The following is a 23,675-nucleotide window of genomic DNA, read 5'->3' as shown; positions in this document are numbered from 1 at the left end:
TAGCTCACTGTAATATATCTACTGCTGTAAATATCCTTCTTACTATTTTTGGTGTATATACACAACAATTGCATTTGGATTACTGACACAGTGCTATTTGGGTTGTTAATTGGATTCGTTCTGACATTCTTGATTTCTTGTTTCTAGTTTTTTGATATTTATTACTTGTGTACTTGTTTGACATTTTACTGCACTGTTAGGAACTAGTAATACAAGCATTTCACTGCACCGACTATAACATCTGCTAAACTGTGTACGCAACCAATAAACTTTGATGTGATTTGTTGTAGCCTATTTACATTTGTGGTTTGACTGTGTTTCTCTTTTAACCTTTATACATTTTGTATCACTGTGGTAACAGAACATTATCATACAAAGCTTCTGCACAAAGCAGATAATAAAGTATGTTCTAATGCAAGAAAAAAAAGCATTGGATGGTTTTATGAGAAATCAATTATTGAAACCAAAGAGAAAACAAGCCAGACAGTTGCCTTCTCAATTTATTTATTCATGACATTTAATATTCCAAGTGCACAAAATCTTTAAAATGTTTTTTAATTCATCCCCTATAATAGTCCCTGGATACTGGATGGACATGAATAGTAATGCAACATTTGACCCTTGTGCACCTCACTGGAGCTCACATTTCATTAAGATGATAGAAAAGGTGTAATAATTTTGGACAGCATAATTTGTAAAGAGGTTTTCACACAGTGATCACTTTACACTTTGTGCACAGCTAGTGTAGCCTAGTCATCTGATGATTTGTTTAAGTTGAGCATGCATGCTATAAAATACTGTATCTGCAGGTTCAGATAGCCCACACAGTAGTGCATCATGTCCTTATATGACCGCAGGAATCATGCCAGACTCTGCTGACAGCTGGCATACTCCCATTGCACAGTATCTCGTCAACAGGGGACACACCGGGATACAGTTGCCTAAAATACATTGTTATTTAGGTCTTCTTCAATATTGTCATGCTGTTATCTCCGAATCAAAGCCTCCAGTAGCCAAGCGCCTGCGCTGCTAGTCAACGTGACGTCACACCCAGCATGGCGGTCAAGGTGACTGTCAATATTTCTTATCAGAAATTGATATTACCTGTATTTAAGTTGTTTATTTCTATTGGATAAGGACTTAAGCGTATTGATGCGGAAGCATATATTATTTACTTTTTTTAAGCGAACAGAATGGTCCTCTTTCAGCATCTTTTCGTGGTCACGTCGGCCTTGGAGAGAGAATTTAGTAATGTTTACCTTGTTACAGTGTGTCGTTTATTGATCTAATGGAAGTTATTCCGCTACTTTAATTGTATAGCAAGTTTATTGCTGTGAAGGTCGAGGAGACGGTTCAATAATGATCATGGCAAAGGCGACTGTTGCTGCTGGCAGGGCTGAAATTCAACTGTAGACTACGAGTCCTGTGTTTTTGCTTTTTCAAACATCGAAACTTCAGAGACAAGCAACCGATTATTCAATGCAGTAATGATTTTATTATATTGTAGACAATGCGGTGTCGTTGCGTCCTATGTCATTGTCATACTCTCATTGCATTACCAGATTCCTCAGGGTTTGGCTTTGATGACTCCAACTGTATGTTTTAGGTAGAAACAACCGCAAGAGGCGATTCCAATGAACTAAGGACTATATTTCTGAAGGTAAGACTGTCAGTCACAAGGGGATCTTTAACCCAATATTGCTATGGCACTAAAAACATCATTCTTTATATTCTTTGAGTCTGAATGCAGCAGTTCAACTCTTATTATTATCTATCCTGTTGCCTAGTCACTTTACCCTGACTTCATGTACATATCTACCTCAAATACCTCGTACCTCTGCACATTGATCTGGTACTGGTACTCCCTGTATATAGTTCCATTCTTGTGTATTTGATTTTATTCCTCTTTTGTTACCTTTTTTATTTGAATTATTATATACATATTTTTTAAACTCTGCATCTTTGGGAAGCAAGCATTTCACGGTAAAGTCTACACCAGTTGTATTCGGCGCATGTAAAAGTTGATTTAATTTTAATTTGAAAAGAGCATGTAACTTTACATTGGTTGTCTTCAATGATATAAGGTTATAACCTTGATTGTATGGCAAAGCTACAGTTAAACAAAGTTAAATATGATATTATTGGCAGCAGGCCTACTATGAGACCATAATTTAAGTCTCTCTCTCACACACACACACACACACACACACACAGTCACACAGAGAGAGAGAGAGAGACTGAGCGTGCTGCGTCTACTGTCCAATACTACAAGGAAAGGTCACACAATGCTTGGACTAATTCTGGCTCCCGTTCACTGAGGAATTTCTCCTTCCCTGACTTCTTTTAGGCTGTGACATTTGCTTGGATTTTCAGATGTCTGGAAGATTCAGATGTTTTTGCTAATAATTTGGACTATGCATTCTTGTGCTTTACAAAGTCCCACATAGTACCAAGAAGAAGGGTGTAAGGCCATTGATTGGAGGAAAATATGCCTCCAGCAACAGACAGCGTTAGGGAGGGACTTATTATTTGACCTAGTACTATTTTAGGATCTTCTTCTTTCTTCATACAACACTGCACTGATTGATCTTGAAAGCATACCAATTTATATTAGGCATAGCTGTTCTAATACACACGTGCAATAATTAGTCATAAACATATCACTGTGAAATAGATAGTTAATTAATGGATGAAAGGGCCATTTTGTCCAAATTGCCTGATCTTATCAAGAAGCACTTGAGGCTTACTGTGAAGTTGAGTTGATGCCAATATATGTAGTGAAGAAATGGGTTAATAAATTGGTTGGAATTAATACGTTCACTTAAAATATTAACTAAAGAGTGTGCAGTGAGATGTGGTCTGAAATGCATTCTTTGTGAAGGTCTCTCTCTCGGTCTATCTCTCACTCTCTCCTTGGCTGTACACCCAGAGCCTGGCCTTTATGCTCCTAGTTCATGCAGTGATCCAGCTTGTAACCCAACCCTGACTCTGAAACTGACCTTTTGTTTTTTAAGCCTAGATGAGAGGTCAGTTTTAGCAACACAAGGGCATGGGTTGCACGTTTTGCAGCATAGCAGAAAAAACAATGCTGTTCCATTTTTCTTTCTAAGCAGTGCACATGGATTCATTTAGAAATGTGTGGCAGTCCCTTGCATTGCCACAGCTAAAGCCCTAATGTCACATATCATTATACACTGCTCTAGTACTTATCTATTACATTGTACTTAAACATCCCATATTGTATATTAAATATAGTATACTGCACTGCACTTATCTGCATACATGATTTTGACAATTAACATGATAGTGGTTTGTGAAGCTTTGTTGCCTTGATGGCTTCCTACACTACACTACAGCTTGTGCTGGGTTATTGTGGGTTAAACCACAAAACTCCCAGATTTTTCTGTAGAAGGTATTATAAAGCTTGAAAGTGTATTGAATTGTTTTGAAAGCAAGTCTCTGAAGTTCTCTATCTGTTTAGTCACTGCAACAACTGAAATAAATTACTAGAATACGATGAATTGCAAAAACGAGATGGTTTTGAACTATGTCTGAAAAGCACATGATGGGATTAATATAAATCACACGGAGACAAAATCAATTGCGTTGACAGACACTGCATCAGGTTGTCTGAACAAATCATTTATTTTCATAAGTTAAAAAAACAAGTGTTGTCAGATAGCTGTTGGGGGAACAGTGATTCAATACAAAGACAGGCTGTTTTGGGAAAGGGACTCCCCAAAGAGTTTTGCATGAGTATGTTTCTATATTGAGTTTCTGAGCATTTATATTTAACACTAACCTGGGTCTTTTGTCTCCCCTTCAGCATGCCAGTGTGGTTGAGGATGGGGATCGTTACATGTCCCCCAGGGACTTTGTGCAGAACTTCCTGGGTCTGCACAACCAGCCCGACCACAACCGTAAGACTGTGCAGCTGATCGCTGGAGTAGCCGACACCAGCAAGGATGGGTAAGTCTGCTCCCACTACAGGTGAGGTGGATGATCTTTGCTTATAGTAACCTTGCTATAGAAGGAGTTAAACAAGAGGTCCTTCAAGACATCATACAGCGAAAATGGAATTTAGATTTTTGTAAGAAAAAAAGGATCATAACACACTAACACGTTTTGATGACAGTTCCACTATCTACACAATTCCAATGTAACCCATGTTGATACACACAATGTGGTTCAAAATGTTACATGTATTGGCGTAGATAAGGAGTAGTAAAGAGAAATCCGTAGCAAGAAGAAGTTAGGTTAATGATTGATCACAAGGTTGTTCACATTGCCTGAATAGCCATCTTTATCAGTTGTTTAACACCCATGCTTGTTTGATTGAATATCCACCTGATAAGATAAGCGGCCATATTATTTCCATAATATTATTTGGGCTTTGTAGGGATATGTCCTTTTTTCAGATAGTACTCTTTCTTTCTTGTCCAAACAGACTGATCTCTTTCCAGGAGTTTCTGGCCTTTGAAGCGATTCTGTGTGTTCCGGATGCCCTTTTCATAGTTGCCTTTCAGTTGTTTGACAAGACTGGCACAGGGGACATCTCATTTGGTATGTACATGGAGATGCCCAGTGACCTGGTGTGTGGGGATGTTCGTCCTTTTGGATCCCAGTCCTGTCTGTTTCATATCATAATCATATCATAGCTAATGGGCACAGCATCAGTAGAGCTTTTACCTAGGGGCAATGACCAGACACTTTCCCATTGTGCAAGATCCATTTCTATGCAAGAAGTGGATATCATAAGATAACTATATCTTATTTATAACTAAGTACCTTGTGGAAAAATTGGTTCTCTATAGCTGTTTTCAGTGTAGAAAATGAATGTAGGTCTCTCATTTTACTCCCAGTGCTCAATGTGTGTTCAGTTTGTCCACTAGTGTGTTTCTCTATACTGGGCTTCTGGAGACTGCAGAGTAGTATAGCGTCTGTCAGTCAGCTGCTTCTATTCTAGAGGTCTCTTCTAAGAGAAGAATTGTCTCAGCTCTGTGCGAGCTGTGGGTAATACCACATCATAACAAGTCCCATGTGACGGGGAGAGATGAATCCAGCGTGACACAAAAACAGGGACAAAAGAGTTGTTGCAATGCTCTTTGTGCAGCATGGCCCCCATGAAAGCAGTGCTCAGACACAGAGTGACCTAGATCTGCTTAGAACTCACACAATATGAAAGCACTGGGATTGTCAGCAAGGCCATATTTCTTTTCTGTGCATATCAGGTTCCCAGAAATGAGATAAGGACATACAGTGGGGTCCGAAATTATTGGCACCCTTAATAAAGATAAGCAAAAATTATTGCATAAAATAAATAATTCAAATACTGAGATTTATTGTATGCTCAAGAAAATTGGGAAATTACATTATTTTATACTAATACAATTGCTCAGAGAAATAAAAAAATGTTTTTGCCGCAAGTGGATCTTCCAGCAAGGCAATAACCCCAAGCACACATCAAAATCCACAAAGAAATGGTTAATTGACCACAAAATCAACATTTTGCAATGGCCATCTCAGTCTCCGGACTTGAACCCCATTGAAAATCTGTGGTTGGAATTAAAGAGGGCAGTCCATAAGTGCAGACGAAGGATATCAATGATCTGGAAGGATTCTGTATGGAGGAATCGATCCCTCCCAATGTGTTCTCCAACTCATAAAATATTTTAGAAAAGGTATTGAAAGTTATTGAAAACAGGGGTGTCAATACTTTTGACCCATACCTTTTTGAGAAAAAAAAGATTACTTGTTAAACAAAATCTATTTCTCTGAACAATTGTATTAGTATAAAATTATATAATTTCAAATTTTTTGTTGCCATACTATAAACTGTATCTCACTTTTAATTTATATGATACAGTCATTTTTGCATATCTTTATCAAGGGTGTCAATAATTTCAAACCCCACTGTATATTGTATGGTTGTTTAGTTTTTTCTATCTCTTGATGTTACTCATCAATCTCTCATTTGGCAGCTAATGTGCAGGACATCTTCAGCCAGACCACAGTGCACCACCACATCCCTTTTAACTGGTACTGCGAGTTCATCAGGCTACACTTTGGCAATGACAGAAAGAAGAACCTCAGCTACCTGGAGTTCACCCAGTTTCTGCAGGTACAGTATACAGTAGACATTACTAGACACCTTATGAACCATACAAATACAGTGCATTTGGAAAGTATTCAGACCCCTTCCCTTTTTCCACATTTTGTTATGTTACAGCCTTATTTAAAAATGGATCAAATTATTTTTTCCCCTCATCAATCTACACACAATACCCCATAATGACAAAGTGAAAACAGGTTTTTAGAAATCTTTGCACATGTATTTAAAATTAAAAACAGAAATACCTTATTTACGTAAGTATTTGCTATGAGACTCGAAATTGAGCTCAGGTGCATCCTGGTTCCATTGATCATCCTTGAGATGTTTCTACAACCTGATTGGAGTCCACCTGTGGTAAATTCAATTGATTGGACATGATTTGGAAAGGCACACACCTGTCTGGATAAGGTCCCACAGTTGACAGTGCATGTCAGAGCAAAAACCAAGCCATGAGGTCGAAGGAATTGTCCGTAGAGCTCCGAGACAAGATTGTGTCGAGGCACAGATCTGGGGAAGGGTACCAAAACATTTCTGCAGCATTGAAGGTCCCCAAGAACACAGTGTCCTCCATCATTCTTAAATGGAAGAAGTTTGGAACCACCAAGACTCTTCCTAGAGCTGGCCGCCCGGCCAAACTGAGCAATTGGGGGAGAAGGGCCTTGGTCAGGGAGGTGACCAAGAACCCATTGGTCACTCTGACAGAGCTCCAGAGTTCCTCTGTGGAGATGGGAGAACCTTCCAGAAGGACAACCATCGCTGCAGCACTCCACCAATCAGGCCTTTATGGTAGATTGGCCATTCGGAAGCCACTCCTCAGTAAAAGACACATGACAGCCCGCTTGGAGTTTGCCATAAGGCAACAAAAGAACTGTCAGACCATGAGAAACAAGATTCTCTGGTCTGATGAAACAAAGATTGAACTCTTTGGCCTGAATGCCAAGTGTCACGTCTGGAGGAAACCTGGCACCATCCCTACGGTGAAGCATGGTGGTGGCAGCATCATGCTGTGGGGATGTTTTTCAGTGGCAGGGACTGGGAGACTAGTCAGGATCGAGGGAAGGAAGAACGGAGCAAAGTACAGAGAGATCCTTGATGAAAACCTGCTCCAGAGCGCTCAGGACCTCAGACTGGGGCGAAGGTTCACCTTCCAACAGGACAACGACCCTAAGCACACAGCCAAGACAATGCAGGAGTGGCTTCGGGACAAGTCTCTGAATGTCCTTGAGAAACTCCCCAATTACATGTGTGCCAAGCTTGTAGCATCATACCCAAAAAGACTCAAGGCTGTAATCGCTGCCAAAGGTGCTTCAACAAAGTACTGAGTAAAGGGTCTGAATACTTATGTAAATGTGATATGTCCGGGGTTGTTTTGTAATACATTTGCTAAAATTTCTAAAAACGTGTTTTTTCTTTGACGTTATGGGTATTGTGTGTAGATTGATGAGGGGAAAAAACGATTTAATCCATTTTAGAATAAGACTGTAATGTAACAAAATGTGGAAACAGTCAAAGGGTCTGAATACTTTCCAAATGCACTGTACATGTTTTTTAAATAACTTTCATGCAGGAAGTTATTTTTCTATCATGGTTTAGATCAGGGCTGTTCAATGTCGGTCCTGGAGGGCCGAAACACTTCTGGTTTTAATCCTCTCCTTCTAATAAGGGACTAATTCAGACCTGGGACACTAGGTGAGTGCAATTAACTACCTGGTAGAAACAAAAAACAGAAATGTTTCGAGCCCTCCAGGACTGGAATTGAACATCTCTGGTTTAGATAGACAAGGGCAGATTTTAATAGCATAACAAATACACAATTATATAATGTATTAAAGCTGTAACACATATATGTAATCACCGAAACAGGGAGGGCCATGTATGTATGAATTTTATATGAGCCATAAACCATTAGTATGGCTGTGGACGTAGCTTGTTTGGAATGATGGGGTTTGTGGGTTCATATGCAGCTGGGTGGTCTGGGACTTGGCTGGGGTTCCGCTACTCTACTGTGTGTAAACCCTCATAGCAGTTTGCGGTGGATCATGGTTGACTAAGGGTTCCCACCAGCCTGTCAAGAATTCTTGTGTGTGACCCTTTTCATTCAAACCAACATTTGCTTTAGCTGTTATTTCGCTGCTGATGTTTTGCAACATTGTTTCCAGCTAATAGATTCTTGAATGTGATTCAGCTAAATCTAACAGTCATAAACAAAACTGCTGAAAGTTTAGTGATTTTTTTGTGTGCAGAATATGTCCTGCCACCTTGTGGAGGTTATATTATTCTCAGAATTGTCTAACCGGAATAAAAAAACATCACTATTTGTAGCGTACGTCTCATGTGCTGCAATAGCCATCAATAGTGCAGCAGCCTAGTACATTACCTGGATTTGGGTATCAAAGTATTCCCCAACTCTTACAAGATGTGGAATAAAAGTATACAGTATAAAATGTTACCATTGTCATGATGGACTGTCCTCTGCTATGGCCCGATGAGTTATGTAGATGAGAGCGATCCGCTGGTTGTATGTGATCAGCTTTGACATCAGTGCTGACCCTGGGTCAGTGGCCCCCCTGATTCCCCTCTGATTGCATGGCTGTCCTATTGAATCATCCCCGTGCTCCTCCGGACACACCTGCCTGCTCTCCTGCACAGATCTGCGATCAGACTTCAGAGGGACATGGTTTTCATCAGACTCCTGAAAGACAGCTGTGATTACAAGAGCCAGGGTCTAACACTGTCTCATCTGATGCTTCCACATGTGGCAAGCAGCGTCCGACATCATCCAACATCATGTTTTCTTCCCCAATGTTCCATTTCATCCCAGGTAATTTGACGCGTCTATGTCACAGGAGCCTGCTCTTTCGATCTTTTGTTAAAACTTTGACCCTTTCCTTTCATTGTAGGAGCTGCAGTTGGAGCATGCCCGCCAGGCCTTTGCCCAGAAGGATAAGAATAAGAGTGGTACCATCTCTGCCATGGACTTCAGCGACATCATGGCCACCATCCGCCACCACATGCTCACCCCCTTTGTGGAGGAGAACCTGGTCTCAGTGAGTTAGAGACAGCTATGGTCTCCCAATTTCAACATAAGATTATTGTATGAGGAGACCTCACAGTGTCTGTTCCTCTCTCCTCTAGGTCGCTGGAGGCAGCACCTCCCACATGGTGAGCTTCTCCTACTTCAATGCCTTCAACGCCCTCCTTAACAACATGGAGCTGATCCGCAAGATCTACAGCACACTAGCTGGCACATACAAGGATACCCTCGTCACCAAAGGTAGCCTAGTCCTGCTGAAAGTGAGGGATTATGATTTCATACATGAACTGAGGCTGTTCAGTACCATCATGGGAGTTTCACCTCTCTTGACAGAATGGTGTCAGGAAACACAAGAACATTTTACCCTAGCTCTAAGTAAATAAGGTAAATGTACACTGTAATATTCTGTTTTATTAGTTTAGTCTGTTCCCTTAGATCTGTGGAATTAATAGTTGACCTGTTCTGATGGTGATAGTTACCTGTGTTATAGGAATTTACCCTTTACCCTTTCACCTTTAGACTGTACAGCTGATGTGGTTGGTTATCCTTGCAGCAGGTCTACCCACCCACTGTATCTCTAAATCCCTAGTCTTAATAAGTGACCCCCTGCCTGGTTTTCTTACATAACATGCCTTCCTCTGCTCCGTATTCTACCACAGAGGAGTTTGTTAGTGCTGCCAACAAGTTTGGTCAGATCAATCCAATGGAAATTGACATCCTGTACCAGCTCTCTGGCCTTTACGCTCATTCTGGGTAAGGTTCAAACTCTCTCCAGTCTCAGTGACACATCACCGCTGCTTTGTGCTTTTTACTCACACGCATACAACATGGTATTTGCACTGCCAAATATTGAATTACTGTCCTCCCCATTAATTCAATATATCTAACACATTTATTGAAAATAGCTTTTTCTGATTAATCTGTGAATGGAATAAAAAAGTTACAGCTATATTTATTGGATGTAAATTCTAAGTTATTGCCCATTCAGTTTAGCAGTAGTGGCTCTACTGGTTGATGTACGAAATAAATCTAAGCATGGATACAGACTTTATGATGCCAGTGGGGAATATATGTGTCTCACTGGCATTAAGAGAGCTTCATTTACTGCTTGAGTTTTGGGCATATATCCAGCTTTGTTTGTCTGTTGTGTATACAAACTCATATTAAAGCAGCAATAACCTCAAGTTATATGGCCATAAAATGTCTGTGGAAAATCATGCATCAACTCCGTGTGAGGGATGCTGTGTTTGGTTTTCCTGGCGTAACATTGTGATTCTCCCCTGCTGTTCTGAAGAAAGCTCAACTTGGCAGACATTGAGAGGATAGCACCGTTGGAGGAAGGCGCACTCCCATATCACCTGGCTGAGATCCAAAGACAGGTACCTTGCCTGAATGACTGTCCACATGGAGCTTACCTGCTGCCTGTTATCTGCTGCATCCCTTGTTTCCCCCACTATGCTTTCTCATTAGAGACCACCGAAAGGGAGTGTTTAATGATGGAATTAGCAGAGTGCCAATGTTTTCTCTTTCTTTGTGAATGTGCATTACACCACCTAGGATAAAAGTCCCCCCCCAATTATAGGTACAAAAGAGGAATGGATTGTTGCAATGTTCCCTTTTTCTAAAAGCCTGTCCCATTTTATTCAGTGTAGACATATACATCAGACGCAATCATACATCTGAGAATCTAATAGGATGCTTTTATCAGGTTGGCTTTTCAGGAGTCTGCTAGTGTGTGAAGCCTCTGGCTGAGTCTGTTTAGAGTAGGAGGCTAGGAGGATGATGAGTGTGCTGGAGAGAGGTGGCTCTGGGAGGGAGGAGGAGGAAATAGTTCCTATCTTTCCAGATGACACAGCTCTGGAAATCAGACTGTTGTCAGGCCTTGGTCCACTCATGGTCCGGGACTTCTGCTCTGAGGTCTGGAATGTGAATTTGGGAAAAGGGAAAGACGCGAACATGTTGTGCGTTCTCAGGTCCGCCCTTTGTGGAAGTAAGGTAATTGCTTAAACTCTTTGATCAAGGCCTCGATCTCATTAGCATGCTGCCTTCAGTGAAAGCAGCTGGGTAGGATGAAGGGCCTGGTCTGGGAGATGTTGCTCACTGCCCCAAGGAGGGCAGACACACTCCAACTGTTACTCAGCCAGTGTAATCATTCATGTGGATGCTTATCTCTACATGGGAAAGGCTTGTGGGACTAATCTGTTACACGGCACCACAGAGAAAACAAAGGGGCTCCACTTTCAAGATCAAGAACAAAAGCAGAGATGAAACAGATAATGCAAAATCCTAGTTATTAAAAAAAATAGGAAAACCCTTAGCTTCCAGCCTCTACCTAGCTCCATCGTAATCAATGGATAGCCCTGGAGAGTTCTCCTACACAGTCATTTACTGTATCCGTAGCCAGAGTGTCTATGTCGGTGACATACAATACTGGCTTATGAATAAGACTTTTACCACGACGAGATGTCTACATTCCATAGCTATCCTCCTCTGTTGAGTGGTCCATAACGTCTTTCTTTCCACAATGTATCTGGTTCACTACAGTTTAATAGAAGTTGATTATTTCCTGGTGTTCTGATCCCCCGTCTTTCTCCACATCAGTTTATTTTCTCCCTCCACAGCAAACTCATGGGGATCCACATCGGTCCGTCTTGCTCCAGGCTGCAGAGTCTGCTTACAGGTTTGGTCTGGGCGCACTCGCTGGAGGTGAGTGACATGTCTGTGGCAGAGCCCCGGGCCCACTGAGGGGTAACCCAAGCCGGTCAGACTGGCGCACTGAGGCCCTGGGGCCAGGGCTGCCCATTGTGCTGCAGGGAGACGTGCTCTGATCTGAGGCTCCCGCATTGTGCTGCTGTGCCACTGGTGGCTCCAGGCTGTCTTTGGAGCCGGAGCTTTGGAATGACACAAATCTTCCGGAACTGCACTGGAATCTCTGTCTAATTACACTGGGAGGAACTAATATAACAGCCATTGAGATGTGTGTGTTTGTGCGTGCGTGCAACCAACATGCAACATTCTAAGAGCCTACTGTCTCAGTGGGTCTTTGATCTAGAAGCTCAGGAGGGTGATCAGTTCTGAATGATCAATGGACAGTTGAGGGTCAGAAGTCTTGTGAAGCATTGTGAAGACGGTGCCTCTCCATGGCGATAATGAGACCTTTCCCACCCTCTCTTGCTGACGAAGGGTGAGAGAGCTCTCTGCATGCTTGAGAGCCCGAGTCATTACAGGGCCTTTGATGTCAGAGACAAGACATGACAAGCCGCTGTGGCTAAGAGCTGCATTTAGGGCAACCTGCTGCATGGCTGCATCCTCAGACAGTAGACACCCTCTACACTATGGCTCTCCTACAGACTCCTAAATAGTCACTACTCTGTCTGGGCCTAATGACTGTTTTTACCTCCTTTATATGCCCACATCTCTCTATTTATCACTGAAGCAAAACACTAAAACACCAATCTTTAGATATACCCCACCTAAAAACTGTCTGCTAAATAGTTAAAATAATGATAAAGATATTTGCTGTGTCTGAATATATGAAGATCATAGGATATTATCACCAAGAAGAGTATGTTGACGGTGTGAATACAGTTTGTTGATGGTGTTAATGCAGTATGTTGATGGTGTGAATACAGTTTGTTGATGGTGTGTTGATTGACATTTGTGATTTGCAGCCACCGGTGCGACGGCTGTGTACCCCATTGACCTGGTGAAGACCCGTATGCAGAACCAGCGCTCCACCAGCTCCTTCGTAGGAGAACTAATGTACAAGAATAGCTTTGACTGTGCCAAGAAAGTGCTCCGATACGAGGGATTCTTTGGATTCTATAGAGGTATAAACTAAAGCCTGGTGAATGGGTTTCTATTATGTAATGCTAGATACGGTCATCTGGTCTGGCACAAATGGTGGCAAAACAAGTTACGTTGTTGTGACAGTATCATCATCAGCATGTTTTGCATAATAACAGAAACATTTACCAAGTCTATGGAAGGTCACATTGTCATTACCTAGCTAGCTGAAAAAGTCCCAGAGGTAAAAGAACTCATGTAGTACTGTCAGATCCATGTTTTCCAGTGTAGTGATAACGGTGCTGACGGCTTGTGATGTATAACACTCCCACAGTGAGGGCTCTCAGATGAAGGAAGTCAAGACTGCCATCTACTGCTGCCTCTGCCACTGCAGCTCTTTGTTTATCCTCTCTGCTTGGCTTTCCCCCTCCCTCTTTATCTTTCCACACTGATCAGAGGGGTGATTGACTGAGAGACAGACACGCTTGGCTGTTTTCTGGCTGCATACCACAAGCAGTCACTCAGCAGCTCCTTCAGAAGTTTATCTGGCTTGCTGAAGGACGGACGGTGAAATAGTACGGTGGTTATCAGCGCTATAGCACTGCCCCCTCTCTCACCAGGGCCACACAGCTCTCTCTGTTCTACACCACACAGGGATCAGTCCACAACAATACTGAGCCCATACAACTGCCAGTGTCATATTTGAGCTTTTTGTCCATTTCAATGGGAGCCATTGTCGTTTGGTTCATCAGATGTAGCAGCCGTATCTGTCAATATTTATGGGTTTATTTTACCCAGACAAGAATCATGCAGATTTCATTGTGGTAACTGTCAATGGATATATTCATTTCCAGTCGGAGTGTCTTCCTCTGTCAGGTAATCTAAATGGTCTCCATGAATACTGTTTTTCAGGTCTCGTACCACAGCTTATCGGTGTTGCCCCAGAGAAAGCTATCAAACTGACGGCAAGTCATTACAAACCCTTAGAGTGCCTTCACTTTCATTGCACAAGAAGGAAAAGTTGTACTATTTGTATGTTAAATATGAATACTGTCTCACAGAAAATACAATATGTGACTAGATGCACTCATTGTCATTCTCTTTGAGCATTTCTTTTTTTAAAGATGTACGTTGTGGTTGCCTGATTCTCTTTTCTTACAGATGAATGACTTTGTAAGAGACAAATTCACCACAGAGGATAACACAATTCCCCTGTTTGCAGAAGTCCTGGCTGGGGCAACTGTAAGTATTGGTGTGAGGATGTCTTCGTATAGACAGTCTGTCTATTCAGAGTGAGGGCTGAAAAGACTTGTGTGCTTCATGCAAAGCAAAGGGAAAGCGTTGGCAGCTGCTACATTGACTCGCTTAAATCTAATTGATCTTGATGTGGGGGAACTGAAACAAGATTTTTGTTGAAACTAAAACATTATTTAAGATTTTCTCTTTCAGTTTGTGAACATTTGCATCTCATGGGTGTAAATTGTGAATTCCAGATATTGAGCTAAAGGGGGCCATTTTTGTGGTTTTCCAACTCTTTCAACTTTAAGGTTTAGCTTAATTATTTCTGACTGATCTGGAACCACAATTATAAACTTTTCATTTTCAATTTGAATTACGGACATTGAATTATTGTATATGAATTTAAGCTCTAATTCAAGTTTTCCGCCAGTGTATTGACATCCTAAATAAGTGGCGGGCTGGATAGAAAGGTGCTCTTTGGTCTCTGAACCCTCTAATTGGGCACAATTTGAGAAATTATGTCTGTGAATGGAATATCTTTTACCTCAGTGTGGTAATTTGGCACCCTGTAACGTTTGGTGAGTGCATTGGTGGATTAAAGCGTGTAATTCCATCACCCTACCTCTCTGCTAAATTAGTCTAAGTGAAACGAAACAGACAGGGCGGGGAAGAGAGCCTGCAGGTTGCCTACGGAGGGCAGGGTCTGCAGGGTTGTGACCCCTGTCAGCCTGTAATTGGAGGAAGAAGGCCTGGAGGGCCCTGGATGGAGCTGGCTTTACCTCACTGTGATTGAGTTTGACAGGACTGCACATACCTGAGGCCTGATCTGCCATGGGCACCACAGTTCCATACACCATACAAGTACAACAACAAGCATAGTCCCAGTCAGTATTAGATAGAATGCCCACCTGTAGGGAAAACAACCTGTTTTAGGTTACCCCATTGGCTCACAGCAAAAAGCTGACCCTTTTCAAATGCAATTTTCTTGTTGTCTGCTTGTTTTAGTCAATTACAAAACTACATTTAAGAAAAGTACAACATTGCCTGCTCCAGAGGATTCTCACTACTTAGAAAAACGTTATATTGTAGGGATTCCCTCATGCTCCTTTTCATGACGGTGCTAGCATCCACATGAGTGACTGAGTGCTAGCTAGCTACCGACCGGAACATGAAGCTAGCCAAGACCAACAACACAAACAAATGGACTATACAGCTACAAGTAGTGAGTAGAGAAACAAATGGACTATACTAAACAAGTTAAATGTCTTACCTGTGATTAAATGTTTCCCACACACATACTGTAGCTACGTGTAGCCTACTTGGACACCAGGTCCCCACATTTCCCACTCTCCCATGCTGAATAGCCTGAAGCCACAGGGCTCTTCTCGCAGGCTCTATTTCCCTACGTGGGAGCATTGCGATCCGTAGGTCGGGATGTTTGACCTGGTTACATGTACATTGAACAACACAGCAGCTTTTCGGCATGTTTAGCTTTTTCTGTACAAGTAAAAATCTACAACGAAGTTGGCACTTTTACGATGGGGGTGAATGGGAAATAATGTTTGTTTTCCCCAATGTGTGGGTGTTGTCGAGGGAAATTCCTTATTATTCCGTTAATATCGACTCGGGAGTATAGCATGCCCCCTAGAACTTTCAATTATGGTAACCTTCTAGTTCTGGTGAAGGACTCCACCCAGCAATATTATTAATCTTATCTAATATACTACGTATATTTATTTATGCTAGATTCTTCCCATAGTATTAATTTCTTGCACATCAGATGAACATGGTCTTCATGTAAAGTGGTTTCACATTGTAGAAGGCAAATGTTTTGCTAGTTTGTGGAGGTGGACTGTAAGGTTATCCCTCCTGACTGAGTGAATAAGTGGAAAAGATAAAGAAGATAGATGGGATGAATGCATACGTCTTCAGAGTAGCGGATATTCCCCTTCCACTTTGAAAATGACTAAACGTGCCTGAGCTTTTTTTAGGACAGCGCTCGGATGTTTACAGATAGGACCCCTGCCCTCTGTGTCACCAGCAGGCATCCAGAGGCCTGATTCAATTTGGGGAGGGTGATAAATGTGCCTGAGTCAGAGAGGCTGCACCCTGGGGCGTCCCTGCCAGGGTCCTGAGCAGAGCAGGGTGATTCAATGCACTCCCCTGGGAGTGGGGTGAATTGGGGAAGTGTGCGGGGCGAGGTTGGGCTGGGCCACTCACCCCTCCACAGGAGGTGCCTGGGGGAGAGGGAAGGGGCAGAGGGCTGGTGCTGGGGTCAGGGCCTTCTAGCCATAAGCAAGGCTTCTCCTCACACCACGCCTGTTCCTCCCTGACCCCACTGTTTCCTCCCTCAATGCCTGCTTGTTTCTCCTACTCCCATCAAGGCCACTTTCTGACAGCTTGACATCAGCACTTGAAAAGAGTGTCTTTTGTGTTTGAGTTTACCAAGCTAATTTGAAAATGCTTATTGGGGTGAAATGCTTAGACGCCATAAGTCATTATCATCCTCACCACAGGCTGACCACTGAGATGTTGTAAAACCTATTAACCCCACTTAATCATAGGACACAAGTAAAAAGCAAAAATGTACGATTGTCTTGATTTACTTACTGTAAGTGATAACTTTCATTTGACCATTTCAGTTTTTCATTATAACACAGAACTGATGGTTGCTGATAATGGGCATCTGTACGCCTATGTAGATATTCCATTAAAAATCAGCCGTTTCCAGCCACAATAGCCATTTACAACATTAACAATGTCTGCACTGTATTTCTGATCAATTTGATATTATTTTAATGGACAAAAAAATTGCTTTTCTTTCGAAAACAAGGACATTTCTAAGTGACCCCAAACTTTTGAACGGTAGTGTATATATTTTTTGTGAGACAACGTACGGCAGAAAGAGAGCAAGACAAAAATAGTGCATAAAATTGTTTTGGCAGATTGAGACCTACACTGCTGTGACTGGTGCGCTGTGACATGTACCATTTGTTTCTTCTTACCCTTAACCTGGGTTGTGTTCTGCAGGCTGGAGGATCCCAGGTGATCTTCACAAACCCTCTGGAGATAGTCAAGATCCGTCTCCAGGTGGCTGGAGAGATCACCACGGCCCGCAGGGTCGGTGCCCTGACCGTGGTCAGGGACCTGGGCCTCTTTGGACTCTACAAGGTGGGTAAACCCCTCTACATCATCAGCTTCACTAACACATCACACATCACCTCTTAAAACCTATGTTATGGCCTAACTTAATAACCTGTGCATGATGTCACCCCCAAGCGTAGCTTATGTTGCTGTGATGTCGAACAATAAATACTGTATGACTGTGTAACAATGCTGATATTACATAAGACACTTTTGCAATATGAGAGTTCTGATGGGCAGGCACAGTCTGTGGTAGGACGACTAGCTAGAATCCCTACTGACTGTTATAATCATATTATTTCTTTCCAAAACAGTGTTTAACATGCAGAGAGACCACGGCTGCCAACAACCAACAGTAAATTATGCTTAGCTACTGCTCCTTTCCAAGTTCTTGTCGGTTTACTTACATCTCGAGTAATGTGTTCATGGTTCATATTTTAATGAGTAGCAGACAATGCGGAGCTTGTTAAAAGAGACTGACTTCCTCCCTGCGGATGGGCCCAGTAGACCATGGGTCCATGTTAATGCCGTCTCTGTGTGTGTCTGAGAAACTGTGTGCTGTGCTGGGAGGGAGAGCTCTCTGGGGGCCCCGGGGGAACCATGGGGGGAGCAGCACTGCCTGAGGGCCTTCTGGCTCCTGCTGTGACCGACCGCACCGCCAGGTTCCTCTGTGGGTTGGCTGAGGCTCACAGCCTGCCAACAATAATCCACTGGAGCTCCCAGGCCAGATGATCCCAAAGCCACAGCGGCCGCCTCAACCACTGCCTTACCCTCTCCACCATCAGGGTCAATCATATTGGAAAATATTCAGTGCATTAGAATATTCAGCACAGAAGAATATTCAGTACAGTAGTCCAAATCTGGACTAAAGAGACCAGATGTCTACACTACTTAACTAATTTGTTATTGATGATTCCAAATAAACCTGTGCAATATTCTATACTGTATTTCTAGTATATAATTTTTTTTTCTAAAAGCACTCTAAGCATCATCCTGAGAAAATATTTTACAGAAATTCAGGCAGGTCTAAATGCATTTTACATTTCATGTACCGTGAAAATGCGATATTCTTGCGGGTGTAGTTATTACATAAAATAAATCATTTTGTGTTTGTGTGTCCTAGGGAGCGAAAGCCTGCTTTCTGCGTGACATCCCGTTCTCTGCCATCTACTTCCCTGTGTACGCCCACACCAAGGCTGAGTTTGCAGACGAACAGGGCAGAATTGGACCTCTGCAGCTGCTCACTGCTGGTGCCATAGCAGGTAGCTAGCGCTATCAACCACAGCTGCAAACCTCACCATCTCAACTTATAGACATAGCATCAACACTAGAGACCTGAATAAATGCTTCAATCAATTGAATATTTTATCATATATATTCTATATAATGGTAATACTTTCTATAACATGTACAGTAAATGACTGTACATTCTGTTCCTTTTCTATTTTAAACCTGGCATTGTACTGCATTGCTTGTCATCAGTGGTGATACTATTCCTGCATAGTGAGAGTGCCTCATTATGTGGGTTGTGCAACACCTCCTAAGGTATACCTGCTGCCTCCCTGGTGACCCCTGCTGATGTCATCAAGACCAGGCTCCAGGTGGCGGCCCGCGCAGGCCAGACCACATACAACGGAGTCATAGACTGCTTCAGGAAGATCATTGCTGAGGAGGGCTTCAGGGCCCTGTGGAAGGGAGCAGGAGGTAAGCACGCACACATGCATGCGCTCCACAAATGAGCAGTTTCATGACTGGGAAATGAGGCACTCCTTGGCTCCCATAATTGCTCTCTTGAAGACATCAGAGAAAATGTGAAATCCCACATTGTAATTTCAACGTCTCTCCCACCAGCCCGTGTCTGCAGGTCCTCGCCACAGTTTGGTGTAACCTTGGTGACTTATGAACTCTTGCAGAGATGGTTCTACGTTGACTTTGGAGGACAGTGAGTATTTCTGTCTGGTTCACCCAGTGGCGATGTTAGCATGTAAATCATGGTGGGGCAAAAAAACAAAACAATGGGGGATGCATGCCACTATAACGGTGACAAACGGTGCCCACAAACTGTTATAAAGCTGTCCCAACAGCAGAGCTTTCTTTTCAGCACCATGGAGTGAATCCTTACCACCGCTACACCTGGCTATCAGCGGAGCCTTGTCTGGCAGCGAAACAGTTCATTCAGCCTAATTTATTGCCTTTAAAAAATATATAGCTGATATGGCTGAATTGCTTAAATAAATGTGGTTTCTACTGACAATTGAGATGTACAAACTATGGCATAAGGGAACGATGAGCTGATGAGGGGCAATACGTAGTTTAGATTAAGACATTAATGAGCAAGCTAAGACGGATGTAGTCAATATAACTATTTGATCAGCACTTTTGAAATGTACAGTGACAGAATTCAGAACATGGGCCATTCTTACATTATTCTCCCTGTACACCAAGTCAGAACCGTAGGATAAATAAAGGGGGCATATAAGCAATATTTGATCATGACATTTCTCTAAAACAGGTTATAGGCTACATGTGCACCACCAAGTCAGAACAGTAGGCTACGTTATGAGGGGGAAAGGGACCAAATTATTAGGGTGAGGCATATGGGCTACTAACAGCTTACTACACAACATACACTTATTATTACTTTCTTAGCTACAGTAAACATACAGTGGGGGAAAAAAGTATTTAGTCAGCCACCAATTGTGCAAGTTCTCCCACTTAAAAAGATGAGAGAGGCCTGTAATTTTCATCATAGGTACACGTCAACTATGACAGACAAAATGAGAAAATAAAATCCAGAAAATCACATTGTAGGATTTTTAATGAATTTATTTGCAAATTATGGTTGAAAATAAGTATTTGGTCAATAACAAAAGTTTCTCAATACTTTGTTATATACCCTTTGTTGGCAATGACACAGGTCAAACGTTTTCTGTAAGTCTTCACAAGGTTTTCACACACTGTTGCTGGTATTTTGGCCCATTCCTCCATGCAGATCTCCTCTAGAGCAGTGATGTTTTGGGGCTGTCGCTGGGCAACACGGACTTTCAACTCCCTCCAAATATTTTCTATGGGGTTGAGATCTGGAGACTGGCTAGGCCACTCCAGGACCTTGAAATGTTTCTTACGAAGCCACTCCTTCGTTGCCCGGGCAGTGTGTTTGGGATCATTGTCATGCTGAAAGACCCAGCCACGTTTCATCTTCAATGCTCAAAATCTCACGATACATGGCCCCATTCATTCTTTCCTTTACACGGATCAGTCGTCCTGGTCCCTTTGCAGAAAAACAGCCCCAAAGCATGATGTTTCCACCCCCATGCTTCACAGTAGGTATGGTGTTCTTTGGATGCAACTCAGCATTCTTTGTCCTCCAAACACGACGAGTTGAGTTTTTACCAAAAAGTTATATTTTGGTTTCATCTGACCATATGACATTCTCCCAATCCTCTTCTGGATCATCCAAATGCACTCTAGCAAACTTCAGACGGGCCTGGACATGTACTGGCTTAAGCAGGGGGACACGTCTGGCACTGCAGGATTTGAGTCCCTGGCGGCGTAGTGTGTTACTGATGGTAGGCTTTGTTACTTTGGTCCCAGCTCTCTGCAGGTCATTCACTAGGTCCCTCCGTGTGGTTCTGGGATTTTTGCTCACCGTTCTTGTGATCATTTTGACCCCACGGGGTGAGATCTTAAGTGGAGCCCCAGATCGAGGGAGATTATCAGTAGTCTTGTATGTCTTCCATTTCCTAATAATTGCTCCCACAGTTGATTTCTTCAAACCAAGCTGCTTACCTATTGCAGATTCAGTCTTCCCAGCCTGGTGCAGGTCTACAATTTTGTTTCTGGTGTCCTTTGACAGCTCTTTGGTCTTGGCCATAGTGGAGTTTGGAGTGTGACTGTTTGAGGTTGTGGACAGGTGTCCTTTATACTGATAACAAGTTCAAACAGGTGCCATTAATACAGGTAACGAGTGGAGGACAGAGGAACCTCTTAAAGAAGAAGTTACAGGTCTGTGAGAACCAGAAATCTTGCTTGTTTGTAGGTGACCAAATACTTATTTTCCACCATAATTTGCAAATAAATTCATTAAAAATCCTACAATGTGATTTTCTGGAGATTTTTTTTTTCAATTTGTCTGTCATAGTTGACGTGTACCTATGATGAAAATTACAGGCCTCTCTCATCTTTTTAAGTGGGAGAACTTGCACAATTGGTGGCTGACTAAATACTTTTTTCCCCACTGTATCTCCCTGGCATATTACATCATTTATGCAGTAGCATACAATACATTTTTGGACTCACCATTGTGCTGTGCTCACTTGAACAGGAAGGTGGCGTGGCGGACCTTCTTGTGGGCAAATTTTGTTGTGAGACTTTGTCATCAAAGTCTGGCATTCTCTGGATTTATGGTGCTTTCAAGACAACTGGGAACTCTGAAAAAAACAAGGTTGAATCATGACGTCAGTGATCTTCAGGTCAGAGCTCTAGAAAGAGGCCAGAGTTCCCGACTGGGAATTCCGAGTTGGATGACCGTTCAAAACTTATTTTCCTAGTCTGAGCGTTTTTCCTAGTTCCCAGTTGTCTTGAACTCACTGAAGTCTGAGATTTCCCAGTCCCGAGTTTCCAGTTGTTTTGAACGCGGCAGAAGTCATGCTGCATTGACAGCATGGCCAATGTATTCAACCTTTTCTGGCCCATGGTGTTGCGTGTGAATGTTTATCCTTTTAAGCTTCGAAAAGAGACCCTTAAACCCAGACTTGGACAACACACCCTATCCACCAAATAGCAGGGGAAGCAAAATAGTGATTGCTCTGCAATGCTTGCAGTTAACCACTGATTCCTTCCGAACCACTCATTGTTGAATTTGCGATTTCCAACATGTTGTGTTATGTTTATGTCCAATGGCCGATGAGCACTGATACGTTTTATCTATAATTTCTCTTCATATGACAAGGATTGAACAGGATTTTCCAGTAGATTTTCGACCTGATGATGACTGCTTGTCTAGCTTGCTAGCTAAGATTTTGAAAGTATGATGTTGACATGATCAGTCCAATCAAAGCTACAGTAGATATAACGTGATTTGACATCCTTTGTCTGTGGCCAATGACCTTGAGCCTTCTTGGATGGGCACTTCTAATGTAAATCTATGGCAGCACCCAAGGGGCCTTGAACTTTCTAGCTCTCCCTGTAGATTCTGCAGTGACGTAGTGTCCCCATGAGTGACAGAACACTTAGCCAATCACATCGAAACTAGAGAACATTACCAACCCCTATGCTCTGTATTTTCCGCTGGCTGCCCCGCCACCACAGAAAGCACTGAGCTAGGCTGAAACACCTGCATTTTGGAGCTGCCTTACTCAACAAAGCAAAAAAGAGACCATGTTTTTATTGCAGCTTTATTGACTCAATACATTTTTTTTTTTTTTACATTGTTTGCAAACTGATATGTGACGGGTATTAATGCCAAAATAACATGCAAATCATGCCCTGCCCTGAATGAAGTGTTGCCACTGGGTTCACCTTTAGTGAACTAAAGTATTTTGTCTGTATGTTAATTATCCTTCCCAAATCTTTTGTCCCCAGTCGCCCCACTGGCTCTGAGCCAACTCCTAAGTCGAGGATCTCCGACCTTCCCCCTGTAAGTGCCGACCACTTAGGAGGCTACCGTCTGGCTGCTGCCACGTTCGCTGGCGTGGAGAACAAGTTTGGTCTACACCTGCCCAAGTTCAAGTCTTCTGGAGCAGGGTCTGTTAGCCAAGCCCCTGCCCCGCCCAAAGAGGAGCCTACGGCCTCGTAGGCTGTCTGTCTTCCCCTCATCACTTAACTGCTAAATGGCTGCATGCTCCTTGAGTCGGGTGTCCTACAATATCTCCGTCCCTTCATCCCTCTGAAATGGTTTGGTAAAAAAAAAATCAGCTCCTTCATTCATAAGCATTTGAAATACTTACTTTGAATGCTGCATGAATAGTGCTTCCTTGGTTAGTCTTTGTATTACATTTACGTCATTTAGCAGTCGCTCTTATCCAGAGCGACTTACAGGAGCAATTAGGGTTAAGTGCCTTGCTCAAGGGCACATCGACAGATTTTTCACTTAGTCGGCTGGGGGATTAGAACCAGCGACCTTTCGGTTACTGGCACAACGCTCTTAACCATTAAACTACCCGCCTATAGCTTGCACAATGTTACTGTACATATTGTATTTCTCTGAGAGGCATTTTTCATTGAAAAGGAGGGGTGTAACTACTGCATTTCTCAAAACGAGACTGGTGAGGAGGATGTCATCTCGTCAATCACATTTCAGAGACTTGAAAGGATGTACAGATGTTTTCTAAAGTATTTATTTTGAAATCATGACCAGGG

At 42.6% G+C, this 23,675-nt stretch overlaps 1 protein-coding gene across 1 annotated transcript; it reads left to right on the top strand.

Moving 5' to 3' along the window:
• The first annotated feature begins 1,610 nt into the window (after positions 1 to 1,610).
• LOC311144052 (electrogenic aspartate/glutamate antiporter SLC25A12, mitochondrial-like) lies at positions 1,611 to 23,644 on the top strand. Its single transcript, XM_084179988.1, has 17 exons — positions 1,611 to 1,660; positions 3,827 to 3,969; positions 4,448 to 4,563; positions 5,982 to 6,121; positions 9,013 to 9,159; positions 9,248 to 9,386; positions 9,806 to 9,899; positions 10,441 to 10,525; positions 11,768 to 11,852; positions 12,818 to 12,976; positions 13,845 to 13,897; positions 14,094 to 14,174; positions 17,202 to 17,342; positions 18,439 to 18,577; positions 18,861 to 19,019; positions 19,167 to 19,257; positions 22,899 to 23,644. Exons 2-17 carry the CDS (start codon positions 3,860 to 3,862, stop codon positions 23,110 to 23,112), a joined length of 1,953 nt encoding a protein of 650 aa, XP_084036114.1. The 5' UTR covers positions 1,611 to 1,660; positions 3,827 to 3,859; the 3' UTR covers positions 23,113 to 23,644.
• Positions 23,645 to 23,675: the final 31 nt, after the last annotated feature.

This window comes from Coregonus lavaretus (genome assembly GCF_964263955.1).
Source record: "Coregonus lavaretus genome assembly, chromosome: 16".
NCBI classification, from domain to species: domain Eukaryota; kingdom Metazoa; phylum Chordata; class Actinopteri; order Salmoniformes; family Salmonidae; genus Coregonus; species Coregonus lavaretus.
Note: the sequence above shows the minus strand (reverse complement) of the source record. Positions and strands in the feature narration are given on the sequence as shown.